General features: G+C 38.3%; 1 protein-coding gene across 1 annotated transcript in view; it reads left to right on the top strand.

Annotated features, from left to right (window-relative positions):
- The window catches only part of MYO16 (myosin XVI), a gene marked incomplete at both ends in the record, with an annotated part of 300,394 nt that overhangs the window by 250,273 nt on the left and 25,223 nt on the right, over positions 1 to 24,898 (top strand). Inside the window, 3 exon segments of the mRNA XM_080343675.1 lie at positions 4,240 to 4,486; positions 6,363 to 6,670; positions 8,484 to 9,686. Of these exon segments, the coding sequence (XP_080199801.1) occupies positions 4,240 to 4,486; positions 6,363 to 6,670; positions 8,484 to 9,686 (1,758 nt within the window).

Here is a 24,898-nt window from a genome sequence, read left to right as displayed (position 1 = left end):
CCCCTTTGATGCATACATTTTTACTAAGGTCTCACTGACATGTTTTGGCACGTTTTTAAAAGGAGGTATTATCCATTGCCTCCTGATTTCCTGTTACTTCTTTTCCATTTCCTATCAAAATCTCAAATAACTGCTGAAAATGTGAATATTGCTTTGTTTGAATAAGCTTCCTTCACACAATGCATTATTTATCTAATTGGCTGATGTCTGCAACAATTCCCATTATCACTTTTTTAAAGGAAATTAAAAAGACAAAGACTTGTGGGTTGTTTTGTTTTTTTTTTTTGTCAGATACCTAATATTGCAGACTTAAGAATATAAAAACCCCTTTTGTTTTAACTATCTGTTCTTCATTGTGAGCGTGAAGTGAAAATGAGGAAATCAAGAGAAAACTTGAAGCAAGTGGAATCGAAATCTTAGCAGTTCAGGAATGAATGTGGAGAGTAACAGTTAAAACAGATCATGGTTCAGCTGGCTGTATAACTTGTGCCTGATACCTTATAGAAGTCACCCTGTTGTATTAACACATTTAGAAAAGCAATGATTTATCCTCTTTCCCTTCTCATGCTGACCTATCAAAGAAAGGAAATATTTACCTTTCAGAGTCCCATTTGCAGAGTGCTTTAATACACCAAAATGTAAAACATCCTCAAAGATGTCCATGTTTGGTAGAGGTAAGAGAACAGACATCTGCCAAACCCTGCCTGAAGAATGAAGATAATAGGTCTTCTTGGATTCTTACAGAAATATTTATTTTGGTTTTGCTTCTAGCCCTCCATAATTAGGCTAACTTGAAAAGTCATTTTCACCAAAACTATGCATTCAAAGCTTTTATTAAAGCTATCACTCACATGCATGTTTTTTATGGTCTGAGAAACCTGAGAAAATCAAGAATAAGAAGCAGCTAGACATCCATTTGACTATGTTAGCTCATGAAATAAGCTGTCCTTTGCAAACAGGTACAATGGTAAACTTGCAGAATTAGCATGCCAAAGAGCTCTGGCAGGTTGGGAATAGGATAGGGTATGCATTGTTTTTATCTCATTCTTACTAGCAATCCCTTCGGCATTCCCTTAAATCTAGGGCGAAAAGAAACAAAACAAAACAAACCAGATAAGTATTTTTCTATTTTCCTGAAAGTTAACTTACATGGGCAAAGAAAGGGGACAAACTAAAGTGAAGGCATGTGTAAAAACACTTTTTATTTAAAAACAGATCTGTGAGTTTAGAGACTGTCATATTTTTTTCACAGCTATGAGAACTACATGTGGAAGGTTTTGACCTTATTAAATCACTGAGAAAATTGTTTGTACTTGTTGGAAAGTCCATTATGCTGAAGTTCTTCCATTAGAGTTCATGTAGGTTAGAAATTAACTTTAATACATTGTAAACACAATGGCTAATACACTTCTCATATAACCCAGATCCCTGGTCTACTTGAATTTCGATTATTCTGATTTTTGTCCTTAGATGAGCTGTAAAAAAGTAGATATTCTTCTGCCTTATGGGTGCTAACCTCAATTATTTTAATTTGCATAAGTGAGAGTCATTTTAGATATACATAAATGAGGAGCAAGTTCAGAAGAAAATCTTAGTAACCATACAGTAGTAGATGACACTGCACAGTAGAGGTCTAGGAGATGACAATTTCATTTCCCAGCAGTTTTTGAGGTTATAAAATTAGTTTCTTGTTCTGTGTTGAACTGAAGACAAAATCTTTCAAATGTTCTCATAAAGAAGGAAATGTGGTGAAATGTCCATCTCCAAATGAAAACCTGAGATACTCAGTTCATGAAAATGTACGCAAAAGAAAAGAGAGGTGTCTGTCTGCCAACTCTTCTTGACAAAACTTTGTTGAATATTTTTCAGAACATTTCAGCTTTGATGAAAGTGCATAGTTGAGAATAGCTGCACAGTCTCTAAATGCCACAGTGAGCTGTACTGGATGTCATTTTACTGGACCATCCTGTCAGGCTACTCTGCATCGTCAATGTCTGCTAACAAACCTGCCAAAGGATTAGCCTATTTCCTTTTCCTAACCAACCTTAGTGGTGTTACCACCCCACCCCCCCCCAATTTTTTTTTGTCGAGGTAAAAATACACACATAAACACATACTTGTAAAAACGTTGCTTTAAAACACAGGCTTTTTTCCAGGATGTGATGCTTAAACGTTTGTCAAATACCCTATCTGCTCTGTTGCAGATAAGTCTAAAGAAAATACTGGAAGTGGTGGAACAATTTTTTATTATTAAGCTCTTTTGAATTTTTCATACTCCTCAACAGTGAACTCTGATAATGTTCTGTGCATATATTCATTACCTTTGCAACAGCAACATTGTGAATTCACACTCAGTAACATGTATATCCAATGTGAATACTCTCATTAAATTGTCAACAAATAACTGTACCATTAATTTCCTTTTCAAATAAATTGGGTAAGTGCATTAACATTTCAGAGTTTAAAGAGTCAGATTTTATAGAACGTAGCAAAAGGGATTGGAAATGGCATGGCTGGCTGTGATTATAAAAATGTAAACCTTCAAAGCTGTCCATTATAAATCATCTCGAAGTACCTGAACTTGAACGTTTCCAAACCCAGTGAATTTTGGATAGTAGCAGTATTAGTATCTTAACATGAACCTTTCCATTTCATCAGCTGGGCACTGAGCATCTCTAGAAAAACCTTATTTTAAGTATCTATACAAGAACATAGAAGGAGGTAGATAATACTCCACGTTGCCCTCTGTTTTAGCTGTTTATTTTATTTTATTTTATAACATTTTACATTCATAAAAAAACTAATTGTATCTTTCTGTGTTTACATTTTTCCTTTAGATTAATTCAGCTTGACTCTTTGTCCTTTGATGTTGTTCTGCAGTACTCCTAAGACTGAAATTTAATTATGTTGTTAAAAAGACCTAATGCATTTTAGCACTTTATTACCTTCCAGTCTAAACATTAACATTTTCAGTATTTTCCCCCAAATTCAAACCAGTATCTTATACAGGCTATTGCCTGCTGGCTTCACTTATGAAAAACTTTCGATGAGCAGAATGAGAGTAACTATAGTAATCAATGATGAAGTTCAACCTATTTTTGATGTGTATAAAGTTGTTGTTGTGAAAATCAGCAATATTTCAGGCAGCAAGCAAATAATTTTAAAAGAAGGTTCTTCCCTGTGAGATACACAGTAGTTATTCCAGGTCAGGAAAGAATCAGGACATTGTGGAACATTAAAAAAATAAATAAATAAAATAAATTAGAAATGCACATTTAGTTAGGGTATCTCTTCCTTCTAAGCCAACATGCATGTTCAGAGAATATTAATACCACCCTGTTGCAGGTGGAGTGATTAGTTTAGTGCCCAGTTCATCATGGTCATGGACATCACTGTGCCCTGTTTTTCTGCTCATCTGGGCACTTCTGTAAATTTGGGGGACTAAGTGTTGCTTAGGTTGAGTGGAATTTGTTGTAATCAATGTATATACTTTGGAAAGTAGTACAGAAAGCTATTACAGGAGATGTACCAAAATCTCCCAATATAAGACTGACAAAGAGTGTGAAAAATAGGCCTAATAGATACATAAATCTGATGCAATGCAGATGAAAATTTTAAACTGAAAAAATGCAGACATGATGTGACAGATACATTTGAGAAATTTGCATTGAATTAATCTAATTGTTTTTGCTGAAAGGAAATGAGGAACAGAAGGTCTTTAACTTGCATTCAAAAAAATTGTATCCGTTTTGGTTTTCTTTTAGGTGCACTGAAATATTTAAAGCATTTTTTTTAAGTTGACCAAAAGCAAGCAATCATTTAATTCCTACTGCATTCAATGCAAGAATCATTTATTCAGGGTTTTATTTTGAAAGAAAAGATCTTTTGACCTTTGCAGTGTAAATGTGTGCTTTCACAGTCTGTGGCATACATCCAAGTTTCCAGTTGTAATGTAATAAAAAATAAGGTTCAATGAAAGTAGACATTTTGACTTGTGATAGCTCAAATTTACGAATGAATTTACTATCGCTACATTGTTTTGGGCACTTCCAGTAGAAAACATGAAGATTTCCATTTTAGTATGCTATTTCTGTGCTGTCACATTTGCTTTGTTCTTTGTGTAAGACATTGACTGAACTTATTTCCTCATGTTTACAGCAGAACACACAGTAATATTAAGTTATTCACTAATTTTGTTGTCTTTCACTGATCCGTATTTTCTCCTTCTGTTATGGTTAGTTGTGAGAGGATTTCTAGCTCGCCAGCGCTTGCTACAGAAGATGAGCATCAAACAGCAAGAGGTCACCTCAATCAAAAGCTTCTTGCAGAATGCTGAGGATATGGGATTGAAAACATATGATGCCTTGGTCATTCAAAATGCTTCTGACATTGCTCGGGAAAACGACCGACTTCGCAATGAAATGAACACTGCTTACCACAGGGAGAAGCTAGAGGCTCGAAACAGACCAGAAGAAGGCCACAAAAGGTAAGATGAGAAGACATCTCCTGTGAATCAAAGTGTTTCTTCAGTTTTACCGATTTCCTTCCGTGCTTAGAACGTCATAGAAATGACTGAGAAATTAAAAGAGGTTTCTCAAGAATATACTCAGCCCAGGCCAATGTTAGGGCCTATTTTTTTCTTTGTATCAGGTAGTTAAGCCTAGAAACTTAAGAACAACCCTAATATCCTATTCAGGAGAGACTGAGCTTTATAGGAACTTATTCAAGTATCTGAGGCATGTATTTTTTACAGAAATATTTTTTAATTGTACGATAAATAGATTATAGTTGAACTTCCATCAAACTAAACAAACAAAAGAAAAATTCTTCTAACTTAAAATCCAACCATTAGGAAATTGACAAGATAATGCAAAACAGCTGGGAAGGCATTAAAATACAATAAAGCCCACCCTAAGAAATCCTGATTATGCATTGAACTAGGTGGATTGATTGTGAGGAGGATTCTTTCCTCTTATTTAAAAATAGACAAATGTTTTCTTGTTTAACTCCCATCAGAGTTTTCAGGAGTACCTGTTTTACAGTTCCAACAAATGCTGGTGAGTCTTTTTCTAGGAACTGAGTCCCCGGTCTCTTTTCTCTCAGACAACTGAATGGGTAGAGGTAGCATTTGCCATTAATAGGTATGTGTCTATAGCAGGAATGTGTCTATAACTTGCTGGACATATAAATGTTTATTTTTCCATAGAACCTTAATTTTTGTTCAGAACAACTCCCTTTGCTTTCATTGCTTTTGTCAGTGACTTTTATTAAAGCGAAAATGGCAGTGCATCTGCTTAATTAGCTTCAAATATCCCAGTGATTACATATTGGAGGAAATGCTTTTGTAGGAAAGACTGTAATTAAACATTACAGTGAAAACAAATTATCCACTGAGCACCGTGCTTTCATCTTTAGCTATTTCATTTACTACATGGGCAGCTGGCTATATCCTGTGCATGAATTCCAGCTCTGCTGGTGATTTATCATGCAGAAATACATTAAAAAAAAAAACAAAACACAAAAACATGGGGATGCGTTTGTATAATGTTGGCATAGACATCTTCTGTCTAATACATTACCACTCTAAATTAAAAGGTTTTCATAGTTTTGATTTTTGGAGGAATAAAATATTAGCAGAATTCTTGTTCAAAATCAATGTGTTGGAAGCTGCCAATAAACATAATTTCTCAATACATGTTGAAATAGCAAAAAAAAAGTAAAAAAAAAATGAATAAGTAAAACTCCAAAATTGTGATTGAAATAGCTAAACATAATGTCATAATTAATATTATTAAAATGATAACTAATAATTAAGCTGAAACAGGAAGATATATAGATATCTAGGTGGAATTGTTCAAGCAGCCAATGTAGCTTGTTGAAAAGGTCATCTAATATTTTAAGATTTGCATTATCTAAATAGAATTTATCTAAATAGAATTTATAGTTGTCTTTTTAGAAAATAATGACAAAGGCTCGGCATTTGCTGCCTCAGTAACTTTCTATTAAAATGGATTTCCCAGAAATTATCATTCAGATTGAAAACCCAGCTTTCGATTGTGTGTAGCAATCAAAGTGTGAACAATTCATTCTGTGAATGTCTGATCAAGAATACCAAACTGCTTAAGGGAAGGCTGCATTTGTGTGAAAAAGGGCCAGTGTCCTGATTTATCATGGAACAGGAAATGGAAGAAAGCGAGCAGCTTGATCTGGATTTGTTTGTCAGAAGATTACTACACACATCCCCTCGCCCCAGCAGGGGAGTTGTGAGATTGTTTACCAAAAAGCTGTTGTTATGTTTGCATGAACAGGTTCATTGTTAGCGCTTGAATAATGCATCTGAGCCTCTTCTTCTGTGTTTGCAGAGCTGAAGACAAGGGTGGGAAGGTCTCTGAGGACAGCTTTGCCGGCTGTCGAATGCCGAAGCACTTTCATTCCAGCTCCGTTCCTGTCCCCATGGCAGTGGACGGCTTGGTACATTCTGCGGCTGGGTCATCCATCAGATCCCCCTCCCTGCACTCTGTGTTCAGCATGGACGACAGCACTAGCCTGCCGTCACCAAGGAAACAGCCTCCTCCCAAACCAAAGAGGGACCCCAACACACGACTGAGCGCTTCCTACGAGGCTGTTAGCGCTTGCTTGTCGGCGGCTTCTAAGGAAGCCGCTAATGAAGGTTAGGCATAAAGGGAGAAACAGTCGCAAATGTTGCTCTAGGTTATTGATTTATTTTCTTCACTTTGATCCTTTTGAACACAGGCAAGCACCTTTGAGAAGTCCTACTTCACTGAAATATTTCAGTGGCAGTAAATAAAATTAGTCGATTTGTGATTCATTTCCAAATCAGCAAATAATACTCGTGTGTTCTAATTGCCTAGTTTGTCAACAACCAAAACCTATTTGCAGAACTCCCTCTAGAGACAAATGATCTTTGTCAACTGTTCTACCCCACTGACCATTTTGTTTCAGCTTTTAAACTGTGTGTTAGAATACCTTGCATCACTAAAACAGGATGCTCGATTCTTGAATTTCACCAAGGTAAACATTAAACTCTCTCCTATTTCTTCCCTGCATTCACATGAATAACTTATGTGCCAGTGGTTTACATTTGTGTCATAACTTGCTTACAGAGAATTTTTGTTTGGAAGGAGAGTGCTATGGAAGTCTCAAAGTGTCTTGATGCATTATAGTGCATATAGAAAGGTTTTGAGTTCAGTTGTTCTATTTTCCTTCACCCTTGAAATGAATAAGTGCAAGATGAAGGGGAGGAATGCATTCTGCTTTTCCTTGATAAGCGTGACTTGTGTCTTTGTGTAAAGGATCCGCTAGACTTCTCAGGGAAGAACCTTCAGGTTGGGTTGAAAGCTGTGTATAACTATTCTCTAATCCTGCATACAATGGATGGAAATCTTTACAACTCCCTCTTGCAAAATAATTACCGTTCTCATGTCCAGTTCATTAGATGCAAGTCCATTTTTCTTAACCTCTTCCTTGCTCATTCAAGCTCTGTGTAAGAAGAGATGAACTGTATCCAATATATTTTTAAACTACTATGACTTAAGGAGCTCTGTAGTCATATTGGCTTCCTGTGCCCAGATCTCCAAGAGATTATTGTTTTAACCAAAAAGCTCTAGCAGAGGTTTTTGAAAGAATTACAATTGATATACATGTATATATCTGGTCTTAAGACTAATGCTTGTATACACTCACAAACAACTTTGGAATTCTTCTCATATGTATGAAACAATAGGGCCAGTTTCCCTGCTGTATACTCATTTTCCAAGAATTATGGCAGTTTCCTGAGTCTTTGTCCAAAACCAGCTCTGATGTACGGCATCTAATTTTGATCTTAAAAGACCAATCACCTAGGTGTCTTGTGTCTTCATTCTGCAAGTGCCTGGAGGCTGTAAAAAGACGTTTAGCTTAGTTAACTGTATATTCAGTTGCGGAATTGCCCTTAGGCTGTGGGATTCCCTAACTTTATAAATTATTTCCACACCGGCAGCACAAAAGAAGAAGAGACAGGCATAATATATGCCTATAATTAGAGTTTTATAGATGTTGCATAAAAGGGGGATACTTCAGTTACTGGCAATGACAGGGTGTCAAAGCAGCACCATGCTGAACCTCCTTGTTAAAAGCATGCCCCTCTCCCTTGGGGCAAAAGGAAGGCACATATTTCTATGCATTACAGACCTTGTAGTGAACATTTGGATTCAAAAGAAATCTCCTCAGGTGTTTTCTTTCAGTGGCAGTAGACATTACCAAAGCAGATTATATGCCCAAGTAGCAGAGGCTTGTGGTATGGAAGCTGAAAGTTCTGCTTTTCATTCCTTGAAATATTTATACTTTTGACTGAATCCCTGTGTTTGTGACTGCTGCTCATTGCAAAACTGTATGGGCAACATTTGAAGACTTAAAGTACTAGACCTGTGAAAGAAAATCTGTCTTTGATCTGTTAATAACTCAGACCTTTTTCACTTCTCTAGTGCTCACCCGTCCAAGGCCACACAGTGATGACTATAGTACCATGAAAAAAATACCTCCCAGAAAACCAAAACGAAGTCCTAATACAAAACTTAGTGGCTCTTATGAAGAAATACCTGGCCAAAAGCCTGGGGATGTAAAACAGGCAAGCACAGTAGCTAAAACAGGTGGCTATGACACTGTGACAGTACAGAGAGCAACTTGTGCTGATGGGCCACAACATGGCATGTTGAGTCTCTATATGTCACAAGAAGAGGAGGAAAATGAGCCTGTCTATATTGAAATGGTAGGGAATGCAATGAAAAGCAATTCTGCTGAAGCAGAAAGCCCAGAACAAGGAGAGTCTGTATATGAAGAAATGAAGTATTTTCTACCAGAAGAAGGAAGTAATGGTAATGCAATAATTCCAGTAGTAACTGGGTCTCCTCCTCTGTTTTTTGAAAGCAAAAAAAACATTAACATTGAGGATGGAACATTGGATGGAAACAGTCAAGCAGCTTTGATCTGTAAAGACTCTTGTGACATTCCAGCCCCTTTCCCTAACTTGCTCCCGCATAGACCACCACTTCTTGTATTTCCTCCAACCCCTGTCACATGTTCACCTGCTTCTGATGAATCACCTCTAACACCACTAGAAGTCAAAAAGCTTCCTGTCTTGGAAACCAACCTAAAATACCCTGTGCAATCAGAAGGCTCAAGTCCATTATCACCACAGTACTCCAAAAGCCAGAAAGGGGAGAATGAAAGACCAGCATCTCCAGGCTTGGTTGTGTTCAATGTTTCCAGCAAAGTGACTCCTCCTTCCACACCACCTCCTCCTCTCCCACCACCCCCTCCTCCTGTACCACCTCCTATTTCCTACCGGGCTTCCACACATTTTGCCTTTCCTCCAGAGACTTGTGTTAGTTTTCTGATTAATGCAGGGAAACCAGGTACAAATTCAGATCTGTCAAAAGTACCTCAGAGACCAAATCCTGCTCAGCTTGGATGCTCTTCTTCTCCATTCTCCAAACTGCCTTATTCTCCAAAAGTGGCAAGAGCAGATCACAGGAAACTGAACTCAAATTCCTCATCTTCATTTTCATACAGCCCTACAAACTCAAGGTCATTGACCAGTCCCCTTGATGAGTTAACTAGCTTGTTCAACTCAGGACGGAGTGTGCTCCGAAAATCTGCGGCAGGACGTAAGATCAGGGAGCCAGAAGGTAAGACAAACTTCTCTGCTTCTGTATACTGTATTTTTTCTGCACCAAAACGTTCTTACATTGGAAGCTGATAGAGTAGGTAAAAATACAAACCAAAACTGTTGTTTGTTTGTTTTTAAAAATAAAGCTCTATTGTAGTAATACGAAATGTGTAGTAAATAGATTTCATATAAAAATTATAGGTCTTCAGTTTTTCTCTGAGAAGTCGATTGTTCTTTTACCAAAATGTTTGTATGATGCAAATTTAGATGGATTATTTTTAACATTCCAGCAGTCTCAGTAGAATAAACACAGATGTTATGTCATATGAAGATTAATTTATTATATCAATCTATAGAAATACTTTGACTGAAATACATGGCTAAGTGTCTGATAGATAGCATGTACTTTAATTTGAAGACTTTCTTTTAAAGTTTCAGTATTACATTTCTGTGATATACAGCCATTCTTATTCTCCCAAATAAAGCTGAGACAGAGATGTGCCACAAAATATATTTCCCTTCTCTATCCTTTATTCTCACCTTTCCTATTATTTACATACACCTATGTACATATCCAGAGATTACCTGGTATCCCAGCTTTCTGGTATCTGAAGAACTTCTTTTGAATCTGGTATAAAAGGCAAGTGTAAAAAGAAGCAAAGCTTGCCATTTTGCTAAAGGTTTTTGAGATTGCAGTCCTCAGACATTGTCCCTTTATTTGCTTTGTCCAGGTAATAAAGGTTTTAATGTTGTTACTGCAACAAGTCTATGGAACTTATGAATATTGTAAATTCATCCTGATGTTAACAGATTCAATTAGCTGCTCTTTGAGGGTGAGGTGCTTCTGACCTGGCTTTGTCCATCTAAAACCTCGATATATAAGCATCAAATCCTTAGGCTATGAAGAGACATTTGGGGCATTTAATTCTTCCTATCTTTCTCCATTGAGTATGAGGAAAGTCTAGATGCTTAAACTAGTAGAGTGGTAACTTCTAATTGATTAAAGTTGAAGTAAATCCTGGTTCTGCGTATTGATTACAACACTGACTCCAGTCTTGACATAACTTTCCTGACTTAAAAAAAAAAAAAAAGTATCCTATTGCAAATAGTCACTGCACTGTATACAGAAACTTCTCTCTCTGGTAGCATCTCCCAAACAAAACATTTTGTGAATTTAAAATTCACAGTGAAATACCCTCCAGGCTGTTTTCTCTGCTTCTTCTGCATCTTCATTTCTGTCTGTCCAAACAGCTTGTCTTAATCAAGAGCTGAGTGTGGCATATTCAAAATGGGCAATATGAAGTTCTATTTTTTAAATATAAAACAGTAGAGAATGGGATAGATTATCTTCTTATTCATTGCCCATTTTCTTAAATACATACCGCTCCATTGATTTCAGTATCATATCCTGATTTATGCAGCTATAATACAAAAGAAGCTGGTATTTGTGCTTACTCTGGATATGTGTATGTCTGCCTGTGTTCCACCTTATCTCTCCATTCCTATAAACCTTGGCATCCTTCATCCAAAACCCCTTTATCCAAATACAGCAGGGAGATCAACATCTCAAAACTAATGGACCTCCTACAGGTTTCATGAAAGTTAGTGGGTAGGTGGAAGCAAGAAACTTATACTGGGAGAAAGGCTCATACCAGCTGTCAGAGAAACCATGGTGGACAGAACACTTGTGAGTTCTCCAGATCTTGAAAAAGCTTTAGCTGGACCTTACATGTTCCTACATGCTGAATTCAGTCAGCCTTGAGCTATGAACTGAGACTTCATCAGTTCTCAACCTCAACAGAATGCCTTGTTTGTTATTCTGAGTATATGAATTGATGAAATTTGTAAAGGAGATGTTGCAGTAGTTTTGCTTGATTTGGCAAAATTACTTGATAACGTGCAATGCCTAGAAATGTATGAAGAATGTTTTCTTGGTTTACTTTTGGGTTTTGTCTGTTTGTTTTTTAAGTTGGGAGTCTTGTTTTATTATATATATAACACATTTTTATCTGCTGGGAAGTAACTATTAAAGTTGGCTCTTTGGATGTATCTTCTCAAGGGTCTCTCAATGCACCTGCTGAGGAAGTGTGTTAAGCCTACTCCAACCAAGTCACAAAACTGACCTTTACCTTAAAAAAAACTTTCTTTGGGATGGAGGATTTTTGCAAACTCAATTTTCAACTAAATTTGACCAAGATAGAGTTCAGCTTGAGTCCCCTGTGGGTCGAAGCTGATGCATTAGCAGAGGCTACTATATAAAAAGTCTAAATTTACCTTTCACATGGAAAATGTTGTACTTCTAAATATTTCATCAAGGCAGTGCTAAGTATGAAAGATCAAAGTTCAAGAAAGATATAAGATAAAAAACCTGAATCAATATTTTATGAGCTAGGAAGCTGCTATATACTACTGAGTGTGGTTACATATGAATAGCTCAATGATGAGCAGATGGAGTGAAAGTAACAAAGAAATACAGGTGAATGTGTGTGCGTGTTTTTACAATTTGCCTTTTTTCATGTACTTCATGTGTTCAGTTCATTTCTAGGGTAACAGGTGGAAAACAAATCCTTCATTTAACCTCTTATGAAAAGTAATAAGATGGCAATCAGCAGAGTGGTCTCCGTTATGCAAAACTAGAAGTTGTCCATGTCTTACCTTCTGATTTTTATCACTTATTGCCTAATGCGTATTAAGTTCCTGAAAGACTCCTCTTTATAGTCTTTTTGTCATTTGTGGTATTTTATTTATAGTAGATGATGCGGTAAAAAAATTAATGTAAATTCATTAAAATTAAATACATGGCCTAGAGCAGCACTCCATACTGTGCGATTTCCTTTATTTCCATAAGTCATAACCTACCAACAACCTTATCTAAAACCAGAAAGTAAAATTGGGGGCCATTTTGAAGTCAAGGACAGTTAGCTGTGGGAATCAATAAGTTTCTATGTGGGATCATCAGCCTTGGAGATAAAAGCTTCCTTGCCAATAAAAGTGCAATACAGACAGATCCGCCAACATGCCTCCCTCTTGCCTAGAGGAGTAATTTCAAGGCCTGAGAACACTGATGTCCTTTTGGCTTCTGACCTCTCTGTGGGAAATGATCATCCAGAATTACAGTGGAACAGATTTGTGGTTTTCTGATGGACTGCAGACTCATTGTGAACTGAACTGAGAGCACTCTTCTTTCACACAGGCAACAGAAAAAAATAATCAATTGGCAATAATTTTTATTGCCTGGTGGCCTAGCCTGGCCATATTTTTTTAGATAATGGTAGCATCTACTGGTTCAAGCAATGATCAAGATCATATAGTGTGCAATTTCTTGCAAAATACTTTACATGTAATAGGGTGAGTTTTCTGCTCTGCAAAGCTTATAGTTTAAATAAGCAAAACTGTAACAGGTGAGAACTGAGATAAAGTGATTTATCCAAGGTTCAAAAGAGTTGTCATTGAAGCCACAGCTGTATTGTTAGGCAGGAATTTCCTTTTACTCCACATAAAACAAGACTTGAATGCAGATAAACAATAATACACACCCACACTTCTGTTCTCCGTGATTTCTAGAAGTACAAACTTTAGTTTGCAAGACAACTAGAAAGGGAATCGTTGTGAGCAGAGGCCCTACTCTGATATTTCTAGACAGGACCTTAGATTGGAAACTAGACTTCCTGAAACCCAATTCAATGCCTTAATCACTAAACCATACTCTCTAGCAGAAAGTACAAATATTTTTAACTATTTAACATATGGGACATTCCTTATATAAGGAAGAGCCAATTACATGTTTAAGCATTTCATGTTAAATATTTGTGGAGCAAGGACATTTCCTCAGCATGGATCAATGATACTCAGATTGCTAGGCCATAGTGTTATCTCTCTTGATGGATACAGTTGGTAATAAATTATTGCTTACAAACGGGAATTGTTTCAGCTTCAGAACAAAAGACAGAATAATTCCCAGCCCATCATCAATGCTCAGATTGGAGGAGTGGGAACTCATGTCGATTTGAAAGGGAAAGGAACAAAAGAAATATGATTTTGCCTTAACCTGGATGAATTTTCTTACCATTCGGATACTGAAATAAAGTCTTAATACTTTCTCTCCTTCCTGCTTGTTGAGAAAAGATGGATGCTTAACTTTGTGTCTGAGCAAAACAAAATGTGCAACCTTGCAATGCCAGATTTAGGTGCCTAAGAAATAAAATGGGGAAGACCTTCCGTTTATGTAGGTCATCAATGTATAGGCTTCCAAGTTTTGTGAATTATTGTTACTATTTCAGTACAAGTAGATCTGTAAATGCAAATCTATACAGGCTTCAGTGACCTATTACCTTCCAGAACAGTTTAGTAACTCGCATAGTAGCAACAGAAAAGGCATGCAAACATTAGATTGCTAACAAAATATCAATGTGCTTTAAATGTTTGCCCAAAATCTTTGGCATCCATTACCTATATGAATCCCTTCTTTGACTGCTTCCAAAGTAAGGTACTTCAAAGGCAGGTGGCCTCACATATCTGTGAATTACTCGGCATTCTCCAGTTTAAGCACTGGAAGTCACAGGAAGATAGTTACAATTGACAAATAATACACATATTTAGACATACCTAGCTGGGACTAAAGCTTGCCGAACACTCTTTATTGAAATTGACTCAGACTTGGAAAATAACAGGATTTATGTGAATGTATGGGAGTACTGTCCTGTCAGAGGCAGGTATCCTTTTGATAGCTAGTAAATAATTTCTTTCTATCAATCAGCAGATTAGAGTAAGCTATTGTGCAGCTAAAGTCTCAACAGTGGTTTGCAAATTAAATCCCCACTGGGGTTTCTGAGATGAAATCCCAATCCCTTATCCTCTAAGCCACTCAGCTTTTCCTCTTAAACAACTTAATAAAGATAATATTCATATCTGCATGTCATTATTCCTACATTATATGGATACAATGTAATAGTTTTACTTTCTTTGTGGCAAAAGCCCACAATTTACAAAACATGAGTAATACAGAAAGCCGTGTTGGTCACCTTTTATTTTATTTTACCCGTGAATGCTGGAGGAATGATTACATGAGGCATTGGACTTCTGTAACACCTTCAAAGTAAAATTCACAAAGCATTAAAACTTTAACGAATTAAGTTTCACAGCACTTCTCAGAAATAGATTAATATCTGTTTATATAATTGCCTTCATTACCAGGGAGTGAGAGTGACTTTCTGTGACTAATTTTCAGATTAGATATCCAAACACAGGAGAGTCATCACTCTCTGATTCACTGTGGACTACTTGCAGCTCTCAATGTGAAGCTCTTGCGGTAGGTACAGAAAAGTTGGAGAAAGCTGAAGCGCTGCTAGTAAGAGTTTAATGCGAGTCATTAAAGAAGGGACATACTTGGCCAGCTGGAGGTGCCCTATGCAGAAAATTACAAAGGAGAGACAGAACTGGTGACAGTACAGTTGCCATCCAGCCCATTCTGGGTGTTTATTTCTGAGGAAATAATTGTGGTTTGCATTACTGCGGCAGAAAAAGGGGTCAGAAGAGTCTAGAGAAAGTAACCTTCATTCCTGTTTGGAGAATGTCTATGAACTCTTTTACAGCCTGAAAGATACCACCTCAATCTGCAGTCTTCTCATTTATAAGTCTACCATTATCTGGATAATTTCTCATTAAAAACAAAACAAAACAAAACAAAACAAACAAAACAAACTCCTGTTGTTTTAGGATAAACACAATATACCAAGAATAATTTTCCATTTCTTGTTCTCTGAAAACTAGTATATGTTACTGCTGGGGAGTGGCTTGGGTTTCTGTTATGACTTTTTTTTTTTTTCACTGTAGTATTTCTCTTCCTGGCTGATTTCACTGTTTGCTCTTACAGCCTAAAATAATGTAATGTGTTATCTGCTTTGTTTTTCTGTTCTGACATGGAAATGAGGCTTTGTGTGATTACCATAAACAATTTTAACCAGAAGATTATTAGAAGAACAAAGCAAGTCTCGTTTGTATTTCAGGTGAAAAAAGAATGCATATTGTCATAAGCCTTTATTATATTTATTCTACATTTTAAATGCTTGTATTGAAAAAAAAATCAAATCTTTAGCACTCCTCCACACATTTCATAAAGCTATATCTAGTCAAATTGAGGTTGGAGAAGACTGTGCAGCCCCAGGAAATCTCACTGCATCTTTGACGTGATCTTATACTGTAAGTATCTACAGCTGTCAGAAAAGGATCCTGGAGTGGACAGACCCTTGGTTTGACCAAGTAGATGGTCTCTTATGTTCATACCTATCCACTGTGTGGCAGGAAGGAAGCTTAGGAGAAGTAATTGCAACAACTTTTCTGTTCTTTTTACATGGTCCATCTCTGAGAACTGCAGGCATTCCTTTTAAATTACTGATATTTTTTTTTGCTTTCTTTCCATTGAGTTGGATTTACTTTGTGTCCCCTTCATCGTGTCTGATAATGAAGAACAATAACCACACCATACAGGTTCAAGCTTAGTGTATTTCAAGCCCCATAGATTGGAATAATAGCCCACCTTTAATCATTACTTTGATCATTGATGTAGGCTTCTACAGGATTATTATTTTCATAACAATGTATTTTCTTTGCCTTCTGATGCAACATGATTTAAATTCAGCAACAGTTTTGGAAGTTGTCTCATCACTAACAGTGTTCTGAGCTTTTTTAAAACAGTCTTCAGTATTATTTTATTTATGATCCAAGATGCAGAACCACAAAGGGCTTTGTTAAGGAACCACTACATCACTAATTGTAAAACAAAGATAAATTAATGTGAGAAATTAGTCATATCTAAGGGAACAAGAAAATTGAATTGTAGCACATTTCTGTTCCTGATACCAACCAAGAATACGGCTATTTGGCAGTAAACATCGTATCACTTGATTTTACAGGACTACAGGCATTTGGGACATAGTGGAGAATGAAATTTGAACACATTTTAGTGAAAGTCTCTAATTAAATTCTCAGCCTGAGTGAGAAATCTGTTCAGATGCTTTTAACTTATTTACATCTAGCTCAACATTAAATCATCTTTTGCATAGAGCCTCGATATAGAACAATAATTCCATTTCACACAAAATGTAAAGATTGTGACATTTATTTTTGTTTTGCCCTGAAGTGAAAAACAAGTATGTGCAGAAATAAATATTCTTTCATGTCCAGTCTTTCAAAAATCTTTGGTAAGTATAGAAATGGTTTACCTCAAAATACTGCAGTTTTTCTTACTGGAAATGATAACTATTAAATGTGTTGACTTTTATTTTTGGACCTAGATAAGATCAAGAGTGACCATTTCAGCACTGGTCAGGTTGTCATTTAGGGGTATGTTAGCACAGCAACCAAAGATGTATTATAAACAAACCAAGCTACTTCTGAACTCACAGGGTCAGGTATCCAAGAGCAACACAGTTGTGGCTGCAGAAACTCCAGCCCCTCAGTGATGACCCGAAGTTCTTGACAGGACTTGTGCAGCTCACCATGAAATTCTACACACCCATGTGTGTGGATTGTGTTCCAGTTCTGCTGTTGGCATTTTGTGGGGCTGGATGGAGAAGCAAGAAAAGACAGTGGGAAAGAGACTGGTCATAGATTTGGTAATAATGTCTCCTTCTCTGGAGACATTCAAAACCTGCCTGGACACCTTCCTGTGTAACCTCATCTAGGTGTTCCTGCTCTGGCAGGGGGATTGGACTAGATGATCTTTTGAGGTCACTTCCAATCCCTAACATTCTGTGATTCTGTGATAAACATGAGGTGCCCTGACCCCCATGTTCTCTCCACACCGCTGCACTCTGCCATTGGGACGGTAGGAGAGTGTTTGGAAGTGGAGCACTGGAAATAAGACTAGCAGTTTGGAGCATCTGTCTTCTGCCTGGGCCCACTAATGAGTGGAAAACCAAAGAAGCCTTCAAGTTCAGCGCTCTTTTGACTTGAGTTGTCACTCTATTTTAAAATGATAAAAAATGAAATTGAATTTTATCCTTTGTGTGGTGCAATTTTTAAAAGAAAAAAACATATTAAATAATTAAACCTGAAGTTCCAAATTTCATTATTTCTTTTAGCTCTTTCCTTAAGGGCCGGTTGCAGTGTGATGCTGATATAGTGACAGTTTTAGCCACAGGTTAGCTATATTTGTGCACAGTATGGAAGTTTATCACATTGCATAGCCTTGTGATAGCCCTGTGTTCTTGCTTTGAGGTTCATGGATGTGTCATTGACCATCACTGTATCCCTTCAAAATGAACTTAAAAACAAGGCAAAGAAATATCTAAATTTGACTTTTAGTTTTGAAGTTCACTCTGAAAGTAAAAAGGGAGTGTTCTCTGAGAGGTTTTCCAGAAGAGCTGTCCTTCCTTGGTGGGCAGGATTACAGTGTAGGTGATCCAAAAATATTCCTTGGATTTTCCCCCAGGATCTGCTCACACAATGTATCTGCTCAAGGCAGTCACACTGAGACTTCTGCGTTGCAGTCAGTGCCAGAGCTGGTATAAGAGAGATCCTGAAAAATCTCTGTAGAAGAATTCTGTAGAAAAAGTAAATAGAATTGATGTGATGCTGTTGGCAGTAGCAAATCCCTGTCTGTTTGTTTGTTTGGGGTTTTTTATTTGTTTATTTTTACAATATTTGCAACTGTGTTTGAGGGGGAGGAAGGTTGAGACAGTGTCTCATCACATAATTTCTTCCAACAGCAGCTATGGCCCAGCAGTAATAGCTGTTCTGTTACTGAGATACCACACACAAACATAAACAAACTTAAATGTTTGCCTTCAAAAAGAACTGCTGCATCCATATTAGTTAGAAGAAAACAGTTTAAAAAAGGGAAGCTGTGTTTCTTTCTAAATTGCCTCCTCCTTTTCCAGCACACTAGCAGTTTATTAACCACACAAACACAAGAAATAGACTCTTTGGTCAGCCAAGCAACACACCTAACAGTAAACAAAACTATTACAGAGTAAAATCGGCTACTTTTTTCCATATTATACTTGAAAAGGTGGGGAACATGGGAACATGGAAGGAAGAAATGTTTTCTCCTAAGGCAGAAAACTGTCCCAAGCAGTGCTGCCCTCCTTCTTGCCCTCTGTGGTTAGTGATGGACACCAGAAAGTCCTGCAGAGATCAGTTCCTAGGGAAGGTGGGGTGAATGAAGTCCCCAGTCTCTGAAACATGTGCACTGGCTGGACTCTAGCACACTCGCTGCATTGAAAAGACCTTTCACGTTCTTGCTCAGATACTACCAAGTGGGAGAGGTGGCAGCCTTTGCAGATATTCTTAATCCATTACCAGAATTTAAGAAGGCTGTTTTCTCCACTTCATCAGCAGGATTCTTTGTCTCACGCTGGGAACAAGCATAATTAAAACAATTCAGAGTCCTCCAGACAGGGAAAGAAGACACTTGTGTTATCACCAACTCTGAAAGTTTACCTGACTCAGAGATGTCTCTAACATTACTTCGAGGAAGGAGGGGAAGGTTTGCAGCTAGTAATGACTGTCACTGAAATAAATGTAAAATGAGAGCACTGTCTTCCTACCAGCATCAGTCCATCAGAGAACAAAGCAGAAGAAACCTTTCTCTTTTAGTTATATACTTCCCATAGCTGTGAAGTGATTTATGTAAAACTGATTGAGCTGATGGTTCTTAAAGGCTGCACCAGATCCAGGAGTTCCTGAAGTCACTTCAGTGACTTCTTTCTCACTACCAGCCTTATCTTCTGCACTGTGGCTGATGGTCGTCACACTAACACAATGTTCTTCAGAGGAGCTCTTTACCGCCAGCAGAGTGAATTTTGTTACTTGATGTTCTTTATGGGCTGCATCGCCCCTCTTTGCCTACTAGTGTTCATGCAGAGTTTCTGTGAATGCATCTTCCCAAAGCAAAGAAGTGCTCTGGAAGTGCACTTTGAAGATGCACAATTGAAGAACACAGCTTCTGGAGTGGCTTGTAACACCACCAGATAGCTCCACTTACACAGCTCAGAGGGAAAGAAAGGGTGCTGAAGTGACAGTACAAATTCATTGCCACCAATCCTAGGAGCATCATTGCAGGGGGAAATCCTAGACAATTGCTGCCGTAAGGGCAGCCTTGTGAGGTGAAATAAATCAATGAATAATTATTGCCTCTGTTGGCAGTGGCAGCCGGCAGCATAGCTATGAGGGTGAGACAGGCAGCATATACTCGCAGGCTGGGGGACTCCTGCTCCATTTCTTTCAGCAAATAAGATGCATCTGTTTGCCTCCAGCTCTCAGCAGACAAAGTAAATACTCGTGCTACAGCAGGTCACAGTGCGACTTCACGTCGGTAAACTGAACTACTCTGAAGCAATATGCATTCATCCAGCTAAAGGACACCCAAGACAACATGTGCTGAGGATAGTGAGTAAATGCCACAGGCAAGGAATATCTCAACAGTAAGTGAGAGCAAAACAGGAAACTCCAAGGGCAATTGTCAACGTGCAACAAAACACAGTGGTAAACACTCAAGACATAATCAAATGGCCTGTCCTTATTTAAGCTTCCTCTCCATTTCCTTCATCAAACAGACAAACAGACAAACAAAAAGCCTGCATAGTTTCTATTTTTCTATTTTTTTTTTTCTCCCCTCACTTCAGTGTCCACTTACCACAGTAAATGTAACCAATATTCAGGATTGGCCACTAGGATTCAGTGCATCCCTGACTCTCCCAAGAAAGAGTGAGAGCACAGATCAGGAATCCCTTCTGTCTGCAACATCTTGTCTCTCATATGCTGATTAATAGGATCCATCCGTTCTCACTTATTCACATGTATAATGGCAAGCTGCTTGATTTGAAATTTCCATTTTGCTGGATGCCAGCCACAGGTTTCAGGGGAATCAAGCTATTTAGCTTTTAGATTCCATGATAGACCGGGTACCAAAAAGCTTTGACTCCTGTATTACATTAATTTATCTACCAGAATGTATGTATTTTCCAGATTTCGTAATTGCTAATGAAGTGTGAATGGCTGTGGATCTTGATAACTAAAAACATATATTGTCTGTTGGTTAGAGGAAGTCATGTTTACCATGAGTGGAGAAATAATGTTTGACATTATCCTGGGATTTATTAAAGACATTAAATGATATGAAGGGGAACTATTTTTCCCTTTTTTCATTTATTTGTTTCCAGAATTATATGTGTTACATACTTTTGTAGGTTTCGTTCCTTTGTGGAAAAACTTTTAAGCTTTTTCTATAACATTTTTGGTTTCCGTTTTATGGGGCTGATGTTTTTGTTGGCCAGGACAGAGACTGTTTCTACTTTGGGACCTAGATACACCCTGCTTAGCTTGTGGCACTGAAATTCCTCAGCTGGGAACTCAGCCTTAGCTCTCTGCTTAATTAATGAAAACGAACACATGCCTTGAAAGGATGGCCAGGTCCACTCATTTCTGATTGTGGTAACTAGTGCTGTCAAGGTGAAGGGCTATGTCTGTTTTAGTAGACAAGTGCCAGGGAAGGTCCTGGATACGGCAGCTCAATCCTCGGTGCAGTCGAAGTTCTAGAGCAGTCCCTGGCATGGTTTGGGACTTGTCAGGCTGGCTCCCGCACAGATCTGGGCATGGTTCAGGAAATGGCCCAGGCCAGGGCCTGTTCCCAGTAGACAACTTGGATGCAGCCCCTCTGCTGTGGAGGGCAAGAAAGTGTAATAGCATGGACATGGGTCTCTTACCATTTGCCTCAGGGCCAGAGAACAGTTCTGAGCACATTTGAATTACCAGAATAGACAAAGCAAGAGGCCCCTCTGTATTTACCCTGTATTACGAATCCCTTGGTGCTTTGGCAGCACTGCACAGAGCATCCAAGGTAAGCATGAATCTCATCCAAAACCCACTGAAAGGAGTGGAAGCCTTCTGTTGTTATTAATGAGTTTTGAGTCAGACTGTAAATGAGCACTAAAGAAGTATTTGAAATAGAAGTATTTGGGAAAAAAAAAAAAAAAAAAGAACATAGGGGAATGGATATACATTATGGATATGCCTACTTTTAAAAAAAGAACAAAAAAAGGACTTTGACAGAAAAGAAAAATACAACCCAACCAGGTGAGTTGCTGCTGGGCTTTTAATAACATACTACCTTTTTTCATGTCTTGCTGCACAAAGAGTCTATGTTGACTCCATCTAACTACTGAAATCAGTCATTGATTTATACTTTGCTTTAGAATGGGCTAAATATATAATTTCCTTACAAAATTAATAGTTTCTCAAAATGTTTCATTATTGCACTTTAATTTGTCATCCAAATAGAGCCTGTACTACCCCGTTAACTAATTTGGTGATAACAGTATTGATTCAGCCTAAATACTCCTTATGAAATAACTAGGATGTTTGGGATGCTGCATTTTATGTTTGAGAAAAATGAGCTTAATAACGAGATATATGGAAGTTGTAGTTCAATTAAAAGAGTTTAAGTATTCTTTTGACAAAAAAGTTCTATTGTGTAGATTTTCAGTGCATTGAGTTTAAGAGTGAGAAAATGACTCAAAAAGGACAATAAAAAGCAGATATATAAGTCATTCCTATGATTGCCATACTTTGACTTTTCTTTTCAAAATAAGTGAAATTTCAGTCCATCCTGTGCCTTATGACTTTGTCATAATTTTTAATCTCAGTCTTTTCCAGGAACACTTAGAATAACAAGCAAATGTGGGTTTCATGAGCTGCCTCTTTTGTATGCTTTTCCTTTTACACTTTTCAAATAATGTTGATGTAATTAATTATGGGTTTATTGGAACACAGAACTTGCTTGTAAGGAAATAATTGTTACACTTTGATTTGCCATGCTCTGATTAAAAGCACTGTACATGTGATTGCTTCCAGCTATTAACTATGCTGCAGTTGAGGGGCAGATTATGCCCCAGTCCAAACATCTGTACATCCTTGTAGTCCATACATCCTCATTAACTGCAAGATTAGTCAGAGCGGAATTTGACTGAGTGAGAGATATCTTTTTGGCGAAGTCAGTTTGCTGAAATAATAATCGAAATGCTGTTCACTGTTGCAAAGAGTCTGTAAGTTTTCACTTAAGCTTGTATTCCTTTCATAATCATGAACTCCAACCATGCTCTTACAGCTGATACCTCTCTGCAGCTAGTCTCTCACAAGTAGACATGTATGACTCTTCAAATAACATTTATTACTAGCTGGAAACTGTTAAAATGCTGTTATTTAAAAAAAAAAATAAAAAATCATCCACCCATCTGGTGAGAACAGCAGAGTGCAAGCCTGAACAAAAAGTTAATATTCTGTGTATTGGTGAAGATGTTCAACTGTAGGAATCATAGTTTTTTCCTCTCTCCTAAAGCGTTTCTGATAATTTCAGAAAGTTGATAAGGGATGGGAGAGCAGTGCATGCTTCTGTCTTCAAGGATTCATGGCAGCAGAGGGAAGCCAACGGTAATGTTCAGAAAAGCCCAACACTCTATATGAGGTGAATGAGAAAACATGAAGGTGAAATGAATTTCAGACCAATATTTGATGGATAATATTGGAATCAGTAGGAATTTTCTAAGTTTTTAGAGAGCTTCCCTATATCTTTTATAACTGTCCACAGTATTCCTGTGCAATGATACACTGTGTGAAATAGAAATATTATGATAAAAAGTCAAGAGACAGATTTCTTATGCTCAGAGATATTTTGGGTAGTGAGGAGGCAGGACAGAGAGGGATACCCCAGCTCAGAAGATAATATCAGGGCCTTTTGGCATGTTAAATCTTATTGAAAAATAAAAAACAAATGCAAAGTCCTGCACTTGGGAAGGAAATACTTCTTACAATGACACAAGCTGGGGACACTGTCCAGAGAGCAGCTCTGGGGAAGGGCTTCTGGGGCAGTGAGCCCTGGCAGCAGAGCTGACCAGCAGCGTCTGGGGCTGCATCAGCAGGAGCACAGCCAGGAGCTCGGGACAGGGGTTGTCCCCTCTGCCCAGCACTCCTTGTCAGACCACAACTGGGTACCATGGCCAGTTTGGTGCCCCAAATGCAGGAGAGACACTGAAAACCTGGAGTGAGTTCAGCTCCGTGACACCCAGGGCTGGAGGGTGTCCCTGAGCAGAGGCTGGGGCAGCGGGGCTTGTCCAGCCTGGGGCAGAGACAGCTTTGGGGACACTCATAGCCAGCCCAGTGCCTGGGGAGAGGATGCAGAGGGTCAGCTGGGCCCGTCACAGCCGTGCGTGGCCGGGGAACAAGGTACAGCAGCAGGAACTGAACCAGAGGGGTTCAGGCTGGTGCTGGAACCTCTCCCCATGAGGACAGGCCGGCCGGGGGCAGGCAGGGGGACAGGCTGCCCAGGGAGGTCGGGCAGGCTCCAGCCTTGGGGGCTTTCTGGACCCAGCTCAGCAAAGCCCTGAGCAGCCTGGTCTGATCCCACCGCTGTGCCTGCTTGGAGCTGGGGTGCACGAGGGACCTACTGAGGCCCCTTCTGACATGAATTACACAGTCATGTCTGTTAAGTTTTGCAGCTCTGGGACAGTACACTGGTTACACCTGGCTAAAGCTTCCTCTTGTTATCCTGTTTGTGGAAAATATTTTCTGCACACAAAGTCCAAAATAAATAGACAGTACTTGTTTGCTAGGGATGCACTCTGGCTTCTCCAGGAGTCTTTTAGAAGTTAGCCGACATACGTGGTTACACTTTTTCCACAGACTCACATGACTCTGCTTCAACAAGGTGTCGTGGGGAAGTAATTTAAGATTCTATTTACTGAAGAACAATCTTTAGATTTCTCAAAGAAAATGGCGACGTAAAAGAATTCGATGGCAGGTTCACCCTATTATTTACTGCACGGAAGAAATACGCCAAGTCGAATGCTGCTTACCTCCTCTGGGGCCTGGACCAAACTGCTGCTGGTTTGGCTTATGGGGGTGGGTCAAGTGCATCCACCACACAAGGAGATGAACATGCCTATATATAGAAAATTAGTATGAGTACCTTTATATAATCCAGATTATTCTGAAACAAAATATAGTCTTCTTTCCTACGCCCAGGTTTAATTAAATACAGCACTATGAAGTGTATTTTCTCTGTGTAGTCATCACTAAAGTTGTGTTTTTCTTACAATGATTGAACAGAGTAAGTGGAACAACAGATCTTTATCTAGAAAGGTGTCCCAAAAGATATGCTGCATAACTGTCCACTACTTGCTTCTGCCATTTTAGGATGATATTTTAGCTCAATAGTAGCTATCCACAATTCTTTGT

This window comes from Nesoenas mayeri, assembly GCF_963082525.1.
Source record: "Nesoenas mayeri genome assembly, chromosome: 1".
NCBI classification, from domain to species: Eukaryota; Metazoa; Chordata; class Aves; order Columbiformes; family Columbidae; genus Nesoenas; species Nesoenas mayeri.
This window is presented reverse-complemented; position numbering and strand designations above follow the sequence as displayed.